This window comes from Panthera onca, chromosome B1 (assembly GCF_046562875.1).
Source record: "Panthera onca isolate mPanOnc1 chromosome B1, mPanOnc1 haplotype 2, whole genome shotgun sequence".
NCBI classification, from domain to species: Eukaryota; Metazoa; Chordata; class Mammalia; order Carnivora; family Felidae; genus Panthera; species Panthera onca.
In genome coordinates this window covers 160131554-160149249 of record NC_138342.1, presented here as the reverse complement: position 1 = coordinate 160149249, position 17696 = coordinate 160131554, and the positions used below count along the sequence as shown (strand labels likewise).

At 44.9% G+C, this 17696-nt stretch overlaps 1 protein-coding gene across 2 annotated transcripts in view; it reads right to left on the bottom strand.

The window, feature by feature from the left end:
* Positions 1 to 5630: 5630 nt before the first annotated feature.
* Positions 5631 to 17696, bottom strand: part of PLPBP (pyridoxal phosphate binding protein) — a 19038-nt gene continuing 6972 nt past the window's right edge. For both annotated transcript variants that reach the window (XM_060653609.2, XM_060653611.2), the window contains 4 exons: positions 11248 to 11382; positions 9177 to 9319; positions 8680 to 8778; positions 5631 to 7073 (listed from right to left, as the gene is read on the bottom strand). In XM_060653609.2, coding sequence (XP_060509592.1) covers positions 6942 to 7073; positions 8680 to 8778; positions 9177 to 9319; positions 11248 to 11382 — 509 coding nt within the window. In that variant the 3' untranslated portion in view covers positions 5631 to 6941. The remainder of the gene's footprint in view (positions 7074 to 8679; positions 8779 to 9176; positions 9320 to 11247; positions 11383 to 17696) is intronic.

Here is a 17696-nt window from a genome sequence, read left to right as displayed (position 1 = left end):
CAGCTGGTTGCGGGCGCTCAGGAGTTAGTTGCCTCTTGGACGGTCTCCCTTCCTCCTCAGCCTTAGAGGATCATGTTTCATTTATGAAGGAAGGCAACAGTTTTCCCGACAGCCCTTATCTGCTGGGTCCATCAGGACTCAACCCCGGTTTTCCATGGAGATTCAGGCAGACCGCAAAGCCCAAGCGGGCTGGGTCCAGCACAGGGACACTAATGTCTACTGAGATTTTACTATGTGCCAGGTTCTGTATACAGCGTTTTACACGCTGGATCGCATTAAAAAATACGCGTCCTTGATTTTTTTATGTTTAACTAGTCTCTATACCCAACGTGGGGCTTGAACTGACGACCCTAAGATCGCGTTGATGCCTTAATCACATTTAAACTTCACAACAACACCAGGAGGCAGTCATTCTTCCTATCACCTTGGGGCACCTGGGTAAGTGGCCAACTCTTGATTTTGGTTCAGGTCATCATCTCACAGTCATGAGATCGAGGCCTCCCCCCCTCCCCACCTTAAGTGCTCTCTCTCTCTCTCAAAAAAGTTTAATATCACCACTATTTACAGATGAAGAAACTGAGTCACCAAGGAGGTTAAGTCTTTGGCCGAAGAGAATTTGACTGGTGAGGAACAGATGTGGGAGTCAAACCCAGACAGACTGGTGCCAGAGTCTTGGAGCAAGCATTTTGGCTCTGTGCGTGCGTGCGCGCGCGCATGGGTACACACGTGTGCATGTGTGTGTGCCTGTGGGCAATAGCTGCTCCCCACCCCTGGCGTGGGCCTTCTCATTTCACTTCTGCAGCTCTTCTCCCTGTGAGCATGTTCCTAAATGAAATGCATAATGTCCTTTTGATGCCTGGGCTCCTTGAAGTAGACACAGTGAGAGCCCTGTTCCTCCGTTGCTGCCCGCCCCCCTCCCCCACCCTGCCACCGCTCCAGGCTTGGGCGTCAGCTCAGGGCTCTCAGGGGCACAGTGGCTGCCAGATTGGCCCGGGCCTCACAGGTGAACAGAGCCATACTGTGGACAGCCTATGCCACGGCCGAGACACACAGTCTGGGAGAAGGCCCGTGACCAGGCACACAGACCCAGGCCCAGGCAGAGGAAGAAGGTGGCTCTCACATGCATCCCAAACCTGGACCTTTACAGTCCCTGCAGGCCCCAAAGTCCTCACACCGTCAGCAGCAAGGTCAAGTAGGAAAGCAAAGCAGGGACCCTGAGAGACCTCAGCTTTGAGTTTCTTGCCCTCACCTGCAGGCAGTTTGTGGGGCAAAGGTGATGAAAGGGATCAGAGGCCAAGGTGAGTAGAGACAGGATGCAAAGAAGGAAAAAAGGGGAGACAGGGAGAGGGCTGGGCTCACCCAGAGGCCCCCCCCCAAATGGAGGGACACCCGCCCTCTTTCTCCGGTGGAGGAGATGCCCCTCTTCGGAAGCCAGCAGGAGGCAGGAAGGCTGTGCCCTACTAGGGTGAGACCAAGCGGGCTGGGCTGTCTGGTATGGAGGTGTCTGTGGGGAGCCCTGGGGGATCAGCGGCAGCCCCTCCAGCCTGAGGCCCAGCTGGTAATCTCTTCCCCGGGGGCCAGCCGCCCCAGCTGAGGAAAGCTGTTGGCGGAGGCTGCCTCTGCGGATCCTGGCTTTATCTTCCCCACACATTGAAACCATCAGGCCCTCCGACTGCAGCCTGCCTGGCCCTGTCAGCTAGAGACACCGCGCTTTCATCCAAACCAGACCTTCCCTCCTCTGGTTCCCCCCCCCCCCCACCGGGGCAGGGGGCAGTGAGCACAGCCTCACTCGTGCCCCCCTGGAGCCACTCTCAGAACTTCTTAACTAAAAGTTAAGATTTTGCTCTCCTCTCTGAAATGTTTACGAGGCCACCTTCCATGCTGGGCCCCTTGCTCCGCCCTCATTCTCCAAAGGGAATTTTAGTCGATGCTGCAGAAAGCGGGAGTTCTGGGGGCCCCCCGAAGCACCAAGCTGCTCCATGAAAGCAGCGAGTGAACACTCTTCAGCGCTGCTTGTTCTGGGGAAGCCAAATCAGAGGCAAACCCTGAATTCCTCTTGCTCACGGCCAATAAAAACCTTGCTTCAGTGCCGGCTTCCTCTGCTGAAATCAGATATCCTAGTAATAAACAAGTCTGAAAGGCAGGGAAAGGCTCTTGCTTCTTTTTTCTGATTAGTTTTTCTTCCCTTTAAAAAAAGTTTTCTCCTATAACAGGACGCCTGCCCCAGAAACTTGAGCCCCGAATTGTGCCCTCTCCTGCCCCTGTACCCCCACCCCTTACCCTCTGGGTTTCTGCCGGCGGCGAAGGGTGGGGCCTGCCTTCCCCAACACTAGGCCACTAGGTGGCTGAGCTCAAAGTCAAGTCAAAGGGTCTTGGGGAGAAGGGTCTTTGCTGCGGGGGGGAGTTGACTGCCAGCTTACAGGGAGAGCTGGGTTCTCAGCCTTCCGCTGCAGGTGGCGGTAAGCATTGGGAAAGTGAGGCAGGAGAGGTTGGGACCACTTTTTTCCCCCCTGAAGACAGTCCTTCTGAATCTCTCTCGGTGCATCACAGGGCCGTAAAAAGCCCAGCACTGTGGATTCTGGTGTTGAGGGCACAGGTGAGAAAGCCAGACAAAGTGCATCTCTGATGAGAGGGGCTCGTAGGGCAGAGGACTTGGAGTTTCCCTTCCTGGGGTTGTCCTCGCCTGGGCTCCCCTTCCTGTCCTTGTCCCTTCCCAGGGTAAGCCGTGTCTGCACACGTGGCCTGCTGTGGAGCGCCCTCCCCTACGTGCTGACATCTCTTCTCTCCCCTCCCTCCCCCAAATAGGTTTTTAAGTGACTTTGCTGTCAGAGATGCTATTCTGTTTGTTTTTCCTTCTGACACTATCTCTCTGGAGAGTTTCTGGTCAAGAGAATTATGTCGAGGCGGCAGATTGCAAAAGGATTGCGCCTAATGGGGAACAGACAGACAAGACACCTTTCAAGTCCAGCCAAGTTTTCCCCCCTCTTTTTCTCTCTCCCAACTTCTCATCTTCCCTTCTTGGCTTCAAAGTTGGCCCTGGTTTGTGCTAGTTTCTTCGGTACAGCTGGCGAGTAAGGTCACACATTGATTTTATTGTGGAGATTGGCAGCTGGGTCAAGCTTTGCTGCGGAGTCTGAGAGCCTCAGGGCGGCGCTGAGCTGGGGCGCCTGGGCGGGGTGGGGAGGAGTGGGGGGGAGGTGCTGGCAGGGGGCGCACGGAGCCCCCGGAGTGCAGCTTAGGAAGGCACTCAGGCACCCAAGGAGTGGCTTCTGCTCCTTTGTGAGCTCGGAAAACCTATTTGAAATACAAGAAAGGTACCCAAAGCCCCCTCCCCTTTGTCCCTAGCATATTCCATTTTAAATGTTCATCTGTGCTGGACTTTACCAGGCAAAGAGTGTTAGCTCTGAGGTCTCTTGCACCCTTGAAGTGATTAAAGGACAGGAGGTGAAGTTCAAGGGCCCCCTACGTTGTGTAGAGCCCCTCAACAACACGCGGCCACGGCCATGGCGGATGCCCATTGATGAAAACTGGCTGGAAAAGGAAGCCCTTTTCTTTTTTACCTATAGGCTTCTTGCAGGGAGAGGGCAGATTAGTACAACTTCTTGGTGGACGGTTTGGATTCTTTTGCCCTTAGTCATGAGGCTGATGTAATAGCAATTCGACTGATTTCATGGTAAAGACGGTCACAGTTCCCACAGCAAATCAGTTCCAATTGCACCACTGACGACATCCACCCTTATCACAGCCCTTCAGGAATTGGTGGGCGAGTCCTTCCTGTGCAGAGCTTTGGTGGGAAGCACGGGGCCACTGCTTTTCAGAAGGAAAGAAGTGCCTTGGGTTTTAAGAATGTCCCATTTGACCTCATTCCCCCATGTAGCCGTGGGGAACACAATTTCCTGCCAGTCTGGCTCAAAGGGGAAAAGGGCACTGCTCTGCACGACCCGATCTGGGCCTCGCGGCCCATGGGATAGTTTGAATCTGGGGGGGGGGGGGGGGGTGTGGAGATGTGTGTTAGGGAAACAGGATGACAGAAGGGAGAGGCTGGGTTCCACTCAGGCTGGGTTTAATTCTCTCCTCCCTGCTCATCCTCACTGCTTGTGGTTTCAGAGTTTGTTCTGCATTAAAGATGCGTCAGTTTTCCACAACTGCAATAGACTAAAAGCATACAGTTCTTTAACGGGAATACACTTCTCTTAACTGAAACCTATAGATCTAAGAATATGCCGCTTACCAATCATTATAAGCCTGCTCTGGACTGGGAATCAAGAGCCCGGAGTTTATTTCTTACTCTGCCACTGACCCACTCTACCCTCAGAAGAGCGTGCAGAGGGGCACCTGGGTGGCTCAGTTGGTTAAGTGTCTGATTTCTGCTCAGGTCATGAGCTCACGGTTCATGAGTTCGAGCCCCGTATCGGGCTCTGCGCTGATGGTGTGGAACCTGCTTGGGAGTCTGTCTCTCCTCTCTGACCCTCCCCAATGTCTCTCCCAAAATAAATAAACATTAAAAAAAAAAAAAGGAGTGCAGAACCTTCTCTGGGACTCCGCACTCTGTCCACAAAGGGACACCACCATGTAGCCTAAATTATCCTACCAACTTCTGTGAGGGCAAAAATGAGAGAATATAGGGGAGAGCACTCTATGTGCCTGGAATGTTTAGAAAGTGAGGTGCGAGGAGCAGAGTATGATTCGAGCAATAGAGATGCAGTAGCTGGAAACTAGGAGGAAGTTTTCCAGGACAAAGCCTTGCGGGCTAATTGGGAGCCTCTGAGCATCCAAACCTTCTGAGGCAGACACCGGCCCTGGCAGCTGGTGGCACAGAGGATGCTAGGCTGAGTGGTGGGTCAGCCCCGAACAGCATGCTGTGGGGACCCGGGAAACTTGCTGGGGATGCTATCACTGATCTGATGAAAATCTGGGAGTGTTCTACCTGCTGCCTGTCACGTGTAACAAAACCAAAGTCACAATTTTGTTCAATTTTCTTTCCGCTGTGGGTACACTGGACAGACTTACGGTGGTTTCCCTTTCCTTATCTGCATTTGATCAGGCCCTGGCTCGCCTCTTTCATTGTTCTCAATCTCTAGGCACAATCCAGAGAGTTCTTTATTAAGCTTAGTTAGACCAGTTCCCCTCTCCCAAAGTGCTCCACGGCCACAGTCAGGCCACTAGCCCAGGTAGCAAAGAAATGAGGCATCTGGAAGAACCTAGCGGCGCCGCAAGAGTCAGTCACATCACTTGGAAAAATCGTGCGCTTTGGCCTCCACTCCTGCTCTCTGAAGGGGTGAGACTAAGGGTGAGGGGCCCTTCCCAGGAAATTTGCTGAGCTGGGAACCCCAATGCTTGCCCACAGGTTAGCCAATGTCGCCATCTAGAGGCCACTTAGAATACAGGTTCTTGCAGTAAGAGGTTAGTAAGCTCTTGATTTTGGTAATTCCTAAAATGCCAACATTTCCTTTTCTTGCCTTTAGAAGTTCAGAATTGCTCTCTCATCCACAGTGTGGCTTTGGCTGCATCTGGGACTTAAGGGAAGTCCTCCCCTGAAGCCAGGCTGGCACAATGTCAAGTGATGGGCACAGCTGCTACCTGTTGCTTCCAATGCCCCGCTCCTGTTAATACTCACTCGTTACACAGGGTCATAAAAAATAAATCTTTTAATTGCTTTGTAATTGGCACAGATGGTATAATTCAAACTCACATTTTTATTTACTAGACTCTGAGACATGTTATAGCTCTGACTGAAACAGTGCAGGAATCATAATGGTTTAAGTTTTACAAAATTACATTCAGCAACAGCAGCATCATGTTCTGAAAGTTATTTCATAAAATGAAGACTGGGGCTTGAATAAATAAGGAAAAAAACATCTAGAAAATAAACCACCCAGACGGAAGTCATCTGTTATGGATATCTGAGAATTGTGCTTTCTGGTGTTTGAAGACCTTGCTGCTACTTTATTAACAATCAAGAAGTTGCCAAATTCTGGCTTATATATATAGCAGGGCAGTGGGGACGAGGAAGGGCTTTAGAGGTGCCTGGAAAATGCTCTGCAGGAACAGGAACCTCAAAGCCAGGTCTTGTTGGAACTGTGGGCCTGAAATGGCCTTAAAGGAGTTTCTGGGGAGCTACACTCACTGTGGGGCTGGTCTTTGAGGCTGCCTAGAGATTGAGAAGGAGTCACTGGCCTTTGAGATAAGAAATCACCATTAAGAGGATTAGAGTGGAGAACAAATCATAGCATTTAATTCTCATTGAGGAGAGCCCTGTCTCTTCAGGAGGATATTCGAAAGGCCCAAGTCCCTTTAGGTTACCCCTGCAGTTTTCAGGGTCCACAGGGACCACCGAGGTAACCAAAGACATAACCTCTGATCATTGTGATTTGGGTTTGCAGCACTACCTTGAGCCAGCTCCTGAAGTTACCTGCACTGTCATTCCAGAGTAGGGACAAATATTTACTGAGTGGAGTCAAACCTGGGCGCAGAAATCACTTTGCCCCAGAGCAGCAAAGGTGATTACTCAGTAGGGGGTCTGCATGAAGGGACTTTCCATTAATGTGGATGACAAATGGGAATCCCTCTCACTTTGGTGATTATAGGCATGAGTGACCACATTTTAACCTGGGGAAGGCATTTGTGGGTTGGTTGGTGCTCCTGGGCAGGATTCAATACTGAACTCGATTCCTGGCTACTGATTTGATACCTGTTTTGCAGAAATGTCTGGATTTCTCAAACCCAATCCAAAGCCACTACCTGAAGTGAGCTTATGTCAGATCCTAAGTACACACGGTTCCCATCAACACCCACAATCATTAGCGCGCTCTCTCCAGGTCACAAGGAGAGCATGGCTGTGCTGTGACACGGGGAATACCAAAATGGAGACCAGGTAAGTGCATAGTTAGTGTTCCTGGACAGGCCCACGGGCCACGAGCCACGGCTGGCTGTGCCTGGGCTCAGTGTGCCTGGGCCACCTCCACTGGGGCCTTCAGGTCAGCCGGGGACTTGTCCAGGGCAGGTTTCTTGGAGTAATCTCGCTCTCCAAAAATGGTGCTTCCTATTCGGACATTCGTAGATCCTACTTCAATCTGTGGGAAAGAAGAGAGAGTATCAAGGGCTGAGTTTAAAATCATGCAGCAAATGCTGAAGTCCCGCCTCTCGTTCTTGCTTTGGAGGGGCTTCTATGAAGAACAAGGCTGAGGCAGCTGAAGAGGGGTGCAGGGCAGGGGTTCCCTTTGGGACAACAGCACCTCCGGGGGTGTGTTTAAGAAGTCAGGATTTCCTTGGCTGTCACAGTGACTAGGGGACATGACTGCCATGGAGTTGGGGCTGTTAAGACGTGTCACCCTGTGTGACTGAGACACAGTGGCACAACGAAGGGTTGTCTGACAGCCCACACCCCTTTCTAACGTTCCACTGTCAGAAGAAAAAACCTCCCAGTAATTGTTTGAGCACAGGACCGAATTCCAGTTCACTTATAAACACAAAGCATTTTTGCACCGTTTTGATATATATGATTTTCCGAGACTGTAACTACTGGATACACACAGTGAGGTTGACACTTTAGTTTTTAGAACTTGATCAAGTTATTTACTGTTCCAGAGCCACACACCTCTCTCAGCATATAGTTACAGCTGTTGTGAATCTACCCGTAAGATGAACTCCAGACTATTTCATTAGGACTCACTGTCACACATCCATGCCCAAACATTTATACAGTGCGATGCTTTTTTAAAAAATTACAGTTTAGGGGCCTTTGGCTGGCTCAGTCGGTACAGCGTGTGACTCTGGATCTCAGGGTCATGAGCTCCAGCCCCACAGTGAGTGTAGAGATTACTTAAAAACAAAGAAAGAAAGAAAAATAAATTAAACTATAATTTTAAAAAGTCTATTTAAAAAAAAATTTTTTTTATTTATTTTTGAGACAGAGAGAGACTGAGCATGAATGGGGGGAGGGTCAGAGAGAGGGAGACACAGAATCCGAAGCAGGCTCTAGGCTCCGAGCTGTCAGCACAGAGCCCGACGCGGGGCTCGAACTCGTGAACCACAAGATCATGACCTGAACTGAAGTCGGACACTTAACTGACTGAGCCACCCAGGTGCCCCTGAAAAGTCTATTTTTGAGAGCGCGCACGCGCGAGAGAGTGAGCCAGGGAGGGGCAGAGAGAGAGGGAGACAGGATCCAAAGCAGGCTCTGTGCTGTCAGCGCACAGCCCAGACTCACGAACCATGAGATGGCAACCTGAGCCAAAGTCGGATGCTTAACCGACTGAGCCATCCAGGTGCCCCAAAAATAAAGAAAGAAAAATAAAAATTGAGCTATAATTTTTAAAAGAGTTTATTTATTTGTTTTTAAGTAATCTCTACACCCACCATGGGGCTTGAACTCACAACCCAGAGATCGAGAGTCGCATGCTCTAGCAACTGGGCCAGCCAGGTGTCCCTTCTGATTTTTCTTTAGAATCCCCTTAGGGAATTAGATGGAGTTTAGGAGAGTTATGTGTCAGGCTGTAATTTCTATACATCTCATTTCAGAAAAGAAGGGGGTGGGGGATGTTGGGACAGTTGAGGGCCACTGCTGTTGGCTGCTCTATTGCCATGATGAGGCGTTTCAAAGCTTTCTCCAGCAAGCATTGCTTTCCTGCGGCCTTTCGGGCCCTCCCCTTGGGCGGACAGGGCAAGGAGGACACTTACCGCATGCTGGAAGTCCATGGACATGCCCATACTCAGCTCAACCTGCTCAGTGGGGACGTTGAGCTTTTTACACAGCTCCTCTCGGAGGGACAGTAACGCCTAACAGAAGGACAAGTGTCACATTATTTCCTCCTGCCTTCTCCAAGGGTGTCTGAGAGTGGCTGAATCTGAACATCTCTGACAAAGACTATTGGTTCTTCGTGGTTTCAAGCCCTGTCCAAATTTCCAGAAGTTACCTAAAGTTTTTTAGCAAATGCTCCTACTTTCAAAACAGTGATCAGTCACTGGAAAGGAGGAAAAGAGCTCATTTTCTCTAGAGACTGTGTTTTAGCCAGGTTCAAGGGGAGTTGAGGAGAGTTCAGAAGAGGGTCATAATACCCGACAGGCAATATCTGGGAGGGCTTTCAACTTTATTACAACAGCCAGCCCTGCAACAGCATTTTGTTCAGATGCTTCTCTAGTGCATGAGCAATCCCGCCATCCTTGGACCCCAGTACCTGGAAATCTGGGTTTGGTCCTTGACTAAGATCATGTCCAAAGCTTCCTATGGTCATCAGCCCCACGAACTCCAGGCTGGGGCACTTGGCATTTATGTGTTCCACCATGGCTACTGTCTCTGAAGGCAAAAGGCCATGTTTACCTTCACAAAAAGAAACAGAAGACACTTGTACCAAAATGTTTTAAGTAGCCAGAGGAAGGCTCAGTTTCCATCCCTTCCTTGTAACAGAGGAGGTGACTCTCGGACAAGAGGACTTCTTAAAAAACACATATCCTCAAGTCCTAAAGAGTAACCTAATTTTTGAGGTCTTTGTCTATGTTGCTTCCCTTCTGAATAATAACCATCTGAATCTCAGTGATATGAGCCGAGAACAGCTAGAGTACAGGGAAAAGAAAAAACACTGCTTTTCTTGGGACACCAACAAGACTCACATTGCCAAACACCAGATTTATCTGAGGATTCTTTTCCTAGGTCTGGTATTTCTACAGTTTCATTAATTTATTAGAATTGTAAACATTTTAAATTATTACTTTTTAAAATGTTTATTTATTTATTTATTTATTTAGACAGAGAGTGCAAGTGGGGGAGGGACAGAGAGAGAGAGAGAGAGAGAGAGAGAGAGAGAGAGAGAGAGAGAGAGAGAGAGAATCCCAAGCAGGCTCCATGCTGTCAGCACAGAGCCTGATGAAGATTATGACTTGAGGCAAAATCAAGAGTCAGACTCTCAATCGACTAAGCCACCCAGGTGCCCCAAGACTGTAAACATTTAAAAATAAAGTATCTATCACACGGGTTTCACTATATATTTTCAAAATTTAATTGAACTTGCCAATTAACAACTAGAGGAGGAATCTGCAGCAAATGATTATTTGTTATGCAGTTATAAGGAATATTGATATCCTCTTTCCCTCATTTATCAAATGGAGATGCTAAGAACATTCACTTTAATCTTTAACTACAGCAAATTATAGCTAATTACCAAGAAATGATGTCACAGACTTGACCTGAAGTCAATTTCAGATTTACCTATATTGGTAATGTAAGATATAATCTAGGTATGTGTAGAAATAATGACAATTATTAAAATTTACAGAACACTTCTCTGCCAGGTACACATGCCAAGTCCTAAGAGCCTTTCACTTAATACAGTAACTATGAAGTAATAAGTACTCTTACTATCCCCCTTCTACAGATGAGGAAACTGAGGCACAGGAAAGCTAAGTACCTTTTCCAAGGTCATACAACTAGAAACTGTGCAACTGGGATTTCAGTCCGGGAAGCCTGACCTGAAGGCCCATCTAGAAAATAGTCTTGGCACTGTGCTCCTTCATATTACGGTTTGATGAACACTGGTCTGATGGTCGTAAGCAAACGACTAATCTGTAAACACTCAATCAAGTGGCTAATAAGTGAGATGGGTGGGGTTCTATGCCAACAGCTTTGCCCGCATTAAGACTTATAATCCTTACAACACCCTCTGAAGTAGGCATCATTATGACAGCACTGTCCACCAGGGAAACTGAGGTACAGAGAGGCTAGGTAACTAACCCACAGTTATGACGGACAGTGCTGGAGGTCAAACCCAAGATCTGATTTCAAAGCTCCTGTTCTGTTCACTAGGTTACAACGTTAACGCAAGCCCCTTGAAGGTATTCATTAACGGGTGCTCACGGGATTTTCTTCTGTTCTCTCCCAAGATAATGCTAAGTAAATTTTTTTTAACACTGGAGAAGTGTTATACAGGTAACTATGCCGTCTCTTTTAGGAGTGATGGTGACTTTTGGGAATTTTCTGGAAATCAAAATCACAATCCCCTTCCTGACTTGTCCAATTTTGGGCCACCAAAAAATTAAGAAATAACAACCCATGATGTTATGAAAGAATTATATGTGGATGGGCTTAGATGTCACTGTGCCTTCTAGATCCTACTTACAGGCATGAAACGTCTTACTTACAGGCCCATGATTTCCTTCTATAACCTTAGCTATCAGATACTTAGGCCTGCCATTCTTGCTGACCTTCAACCATCCTAAGGGAAGAAAAATCTATAGTTAGGTCTGGTCACTTACTCTCCTCTCCACTGGTGTTAACCTGGACCATAACCTTTAACCTTTCAGGAGAACCTTTTTTCTGCCATGAACTGTTCACTTTGTCTGCCAACTTCACAGAATCCACTGTTTCCAGCATGAAGAGATTGGGCACAGCTGTAATGAGAAAGAGGCAAGGTAATTCTCTACTCGTCCCAGTGTGGCAAGCAATGCGCAACCAATATTTGACTTGGCAGATGGGAAGACAGTTTTCCAGAAAAAGAACAAGACAGTTAAGTCTCAGTTCTGCTGAGACTCACGTGACAGTTTTACTAGATGTGAGTTCGGATGTCGGCCCATTGCTATCTAATCAGAGAAGACGAACAGGGGGAACGCTGACGCACCACAATCCGGCAGCATGCCAACTCTAAGAGCTTCCTGAGGGTCGGGAATTGCAGAGATTCCTAATAGCAGGCTTGATCTGACTAAATCGCAGCTCACACAGCGAGAAACAGGTCAAGATGACAATAAAGAGAGGATAACCAATGGAGGCCAAAGTGCTTCCCTGGCATGCTAACACCATGTTCTTAAACTGTGCGCTGGGGGTGCTCTCATTCAACAAGGACATCAGAATGACCTCAATACGGAGAGCTAAGGGAGATGCTGACGTCATCAAAGCCATCTTCTTTTCCAGAGATGCATGTGAAATGAAGTATTAGTCTTGCCCAGGTAAAGAACGACAAAGACAGAAGCAGCATCAGCAGCTTGCATTTATAAACACTGAAATCCCCCAGGCAATTTGCTAACTGTTGTATATGCATGATTTCTTTTTAATCTTTTTCTTAATTATTTTTTTTTATTTTTTAAAAATATTTTATTTTATTCTATTATTTAACTTTTTTAAATGTTTATTTATTTTGAGAGAGAGAGAGATAATGAGCAGGGGAGGGGCAGAGAGAGAGGGAGAGAGAACCCCAAGCAGGCTCTATGCTGCCAACACAGACCCCGATGGAGGGTTCGAACTCACGAACCATGAGATCATGACCTGAGCTGAAATCAAGTCAGCCACTTAACTGACTAAGTCATCCTGGCCTCCTAAAAGATTTTATTTTTAAGTAATCTCCACACCCAACGTGGGGCTCAAACTCACAACCCTGAGATCAAGAGTCACATGCTCCTGTGACTGAGCCAGCCACGCGCCCATTTCTTTTTAATCTTTATCATGGTTCATGAAACACTATTATTACCTCCATCTTACAGATGGGGAAACTGAGGCTCAGAAAGGATAAAGTTTATTCCAGTTTACAAAATTAACAAATATTAGAGCTGTGACTTGAAATGATGGCAAACTGACTCCATATTCTTCATACTGAATTTGAGTTCAGGCTACTTCACTTAAAAACTTACATATATTTTAAAAAACAGACTGAAAGTACGCATGCTTGATGTTGGAAAAAAAAAAAAAAAGAAGAAGCAATATAGAAGTAAAAGCAATATATGCAGTAAAAACTCCAAGCCTCTCACCCTAGAAATTATCACTATTACTGCTAGGATAAGGATTCTTCCAGATCTATTTTAGTGTATTTCCATCCAAACGAACACACACACACACACACACACACACACACACACACACACTCCCCAGACATAGAATTTCCTGTTATTTTTTGAAATAACATACAAATTGGCTCCTACTAAATGTTTTATGGGTTGCTTGCTTCCAGTTAGCAATACATGTTGGAGATTGTTTACATCAGTACCATAAATCCACCTGTACTTTTAACAACTGCATCGTTCCACAGAACAGATGATCACAATTTATTTAACATTGTTCTTGTTAATGGACATTGTTTCTTTTTTACTATAGACCCAAAGCTTACACACAGGCCTTTGCGCACATATACATGTTGCTATAGGCTGCATGAGTCCGAGAATTGAAATTACTAGTTAAAAGAGGAAGCACAATTTAAATTGTATTGGATATGAGAAATTCAAAAAAGCCCTACCATTTTAGAGTCCTCCTGGCAAAATGTGGAGTGCTCACGTACTCATGCTCTCAAAACATTGCATGTTAGCAGCTTTTTAATTTTTTTGCAAACCTGACTGGTGAAAGGTAGAATTTTTTATTGTGTTTTGCATTTCTCTTACTGAGGTTAAGCATTTTTCACTTGATTCCTGGATTTGTATTTTTTATCCTTGTAAATGACCCGTTCGTTTTTCCCTATGTTTTTCTCATTGATTAAAAATATATACACATGTTTCTTTATGCATTATGGACATTAACCTCTTTTGCTTTTAAAAACTATTATTTTAATACCAATCTGTGCTTTCTTTTTGCTTTAATTTTTGTGTAAGCAAATGTGCTAGTTGTTTCTTTTATGGTTTCCAGACTTTATGCTTTATTTAGAAAGGCCTTTCACCAGCTTGAAAAAATAAAAATATTTTCCTATGTTTTCTTCTAATACTTGTTTATTTTTAAAGTTTATTTATTTATTTTGAGAGAGAGAGGGAGAGAGAGAGGAGGTGCGTGTGAGTGCGCGAGCCCTGGAGGGGCAGAGAGAGGGGGAGAGAGAATCCCAGGCAGGCTCTACACTGTCAGGGCAGAGCCCAATGAGGGGCTTGATTTCATGAACCATGAGATCACGACCTGAGCCTAAATCAAGAGTTGGACACTTAACCGCCTGAGCCACCCAGGTGCCCCTCTTCTAACACTTTCAGGGTTTTGATTTTTCACATTAGGATTCTTTAATCTAGCTGGAATTTACACTGTGAGGAAGGGAAGCTAATTTAATTATTTCTCAAATTAAAAAGCTGATTGTCTTGCTGCGTTTATTAAGTGTAAATAGTCTCTCTACTTGCCCCATACCTAGTGTGAAATAGCTTTTAAGAATAATGTAGTAGACTTCTGCTTCCTGACAAGATGGAGTAAGTACGGGGCCCAGAATGACCATTCCACCTGAACAACCAAATGGACAAAATGTGAAACATATATGAAACAATGGTTTACAAGACCTGTGTATCATAGAGTGAAACATAGTGATCTCTGAGACATGAGAAACACATGAAGTGACTGCCCCACCTCTCTTTCCTGGAGAGTTTCTAGAATGTGTTGCAGAAAAGGGGAAGAGAGGAAGAGCGTGGGCCTCAGAATGAGGACATGAGCTAAGAATATGGAAAGACTATGCAGCTAGAGTTCACAGGACAGAATTTGGGAGAGGAGAGAGCTGCATACAGAGGCATCACCGGTGATTTGAAAAGGGCTCCCCTCCAGAACTCAGCTGGGTATAGACTGGCACGTGCATCACCCAGGGCTGGGGAGGGAACTATTTGAAAAGATTAGAAGAAACAGTGCCTGATGTTCACAGAGGGCATGGAATAGTGCCTGTTTCCATCAGACAGGCTGGAACATTCAGGATTCATGGGGCACTGGCTAGAGTATACAGAGGGCCTTGCCTCAGAAATGGGGAATAATTAACCCTGAACTGAGCTCTCTCCAGTCACACCAACTAATCTTAAAAGCAAGACCTAAAAAGATCAAACTGTTCCCGAGTAACTTAACTGTGTTCCAAAAAAGCTCAAAAATATTTATAGGAATACAAAACTGACCAGCCCCCAACAAGAAAATTCATGTTTGGCTATCTTCCCCCCAAAAAAGCAGGCACTGAAAGACTCAAAGAAGCAGAAAATATGATATATTAAATCAATCTATTGAAACTGTTCCAGACTGTCAAAGATGATAGAATCAGTAGACAGCACATTAAAAGTTACCATAACTGTGTGCCATCTATTAAAAAATAGAGAGAGACAGGGAAGATATTAAAAAAAGACCCAAATTGAACTTCTAGCATGAAAACCACATGTAGGAGATGGAAAATCCCCTGATGGAATTAATGGCAAATTAGACAATGCTAAAGAAGATCAGTTACTTTGAAGATATTATCCAAAATGAAACAGAAAAAAAATCATAAAAATTAAAAGGGCATTAGTGAGCTGCCGAAACACCTCAAGCAGACGAACAGGTAACCGGAGTCCCCAAAGGAGAAGAGAAGTTGTGGTGGGGAGGGAGTGGGGAGGCAGAACATATATATGAAGAAACAGTGATTGAAAATATTCTAAACTTGACGAGAACTATAAACTCCAGATCCAAGAAGCTCCATGAACCCCAAGCACAAGAAATGTGGAAAATATTACACCAGGAAACATCATCATCAAATTGCTCAAAACCAGTGATCATGAGAAAATCTTGTAAATAGCTAGAAGAAAAAAAAACACGTTACATACAGAGGAACCAAGATAAAGATGACATCCTATTTCTCACTGGAAACAATGTAAGTGAAGAGAGTGGAGTGACATCTTTAAAGTCCTGAAAGAAAAAACCGTCAAGCTGGAATTCTATAGCTAGCAAACATTTCTCTGAAAAATAAAGGTGAAGGTGCAAACAGTTCAACGGACAAGAATGAAGTTGCACCTCCCTCTTCCTTAGGCTATACATAAAAATGAATTCAAAAAATCCCAAAAGTGAGAGCTAACAATATAAAACTCTTAGAAGAAAACAGGAGTAAATCTTGGTGACCTTGGGGGCACCTGGTTGGCTCAGCTGGTAAAGCATGTGATTCCTGATCTCTGGGTCGTGACTTCAAGCCCCACATGGGGCATAGAGATTATTAAAAAAAAAAAATCTTTGTGACCTTGGATTTCCTAGCTATAACACCAAAAGCACATGCCACACACACAAAAAAGAGACAAAGTACACTAAATGTACTTTAAAATGTCCATTTTACATTAAAGTGTACATGAAAATGAAAAATTTCTGTGCTACAAATGATACCATAAAGAAAGTCAAAAGACAATCCATGGAATGGGAGAAAAAAATCTGCAAATGATATATATCATAAAGGCCTGGTACCTAGGATATATAAAGAACTTTTACAACTCAATAATAAAAAAACCCAATTAGGGGCGCCTGGGTGGCTCAGTCGGTTAAGTGTCTGACTTCGGCTCAGGTCGTGATCTCGCGGTCCGTGAGTTCAAGCCCCGCGTCAGGCTCTGCGCTGACTGCTCAGAGCCTGGAGCCTGTTTCGGATTCTGTGTCTCCCTCTCTCTCTGACCCTCCCCCGTTCATGCTCTCTCTCTGTCTCAAAAATAAATAAACGTTAAAAAAAAAAAAATTAAAAAAAAAAACCCAATTAAAAAATACACAAAGGATTTGAATAAACATTTCTCCAAAGAAGATGCACAAATGCCAATAAGCACATGTTCAACTTCATTCGTCATTAGGGGAATGCAAATCAAAACCACAATGAGAAACCATTTCACAAATTTTTTTATTATTCCAGCTGATCTCCTTTGCTGACTTATTAGCTATAATTCTCTGTGTTATTGGTTGCTTTATTTTATTTTTTAAATAAGTTCTACATCCAATCTACACCTTGAGATCAAGTCATGTGCTCTACTGACTGAGCCAGATAGGCGCCCCTAATGGTTGCTTTAAAGTTGAACTTATGCATAGTCTACCTTAAAGTGGTGTTATACTACTTCATATATAGTTTAAGAACCTTATAATTGTGTACTTCTATTTCTTAACTTTCCATTCTGTATGCTATTGTTGCAATGCATTTTGACTTTTTCATATGTTATAAATCCCACAATACATAATTATTTTTGTTTATATAACATATACTAATAAAACAATAGATAAAAATTATTGAAACTAAAAGTAGTTCTTTGAGAAGACTGATAAAACTGATAAACCTCTAGCCAGATGGATTAGGGGAAAAAAAAAAGAGAAGACACACATTACCAACATCAGGAATCAGCTGACATCACTACAGAGCCTACAGATATTAAAAGGATAATAAAGGAATATTACAAACAACCTAATGCTCACAAATTCATTATTTTTTTTATTGCTTATTTATTTTTGAGAGAAAGAGAGAGTGCAAGAGTGTGGGAGAGGGGCAGAGAGAGAGGGAGACACAGAATCCGAAGCAGGCTCTAGGAACTGAGCTGTCAGCACAGAGCCCAGCATGGGGCTCGAACTCCCAAACTGCGAGACCATAACCTGAACTGAAGTCGGATGCTTAACCAACTGAGCCATCCAGGTGCCCTATTAAATTCATTACTCTAGATGAAATGGACAAACTCCTTGAACCTTGAAAGCTCACCCAAGAAAAATCAGATTATATGAATAGTCTTAAATCTATTAATAAAATTGAAACTACAGTTAAAAACCTTCCCACAAAGAAACTCCAGGATTCACTGGTGAATTCTACTAAGCAGTTAGGAAAGAGACAATACCAATTCCACACAAACTCTACGAAAAGACTGAAGGGTTGGGAATACTTCCCAACTCATTCTATGAGGACAGCATTATCCTGTTATCAAATCTACAAAAAGATATTATAAGAAAGGAAAACTACAGACCAATGTCCTTTGTGACTATAGATGCATACACTTTTTTTTAAGTTTAGTTATTCATTTTTGAGAGAGAG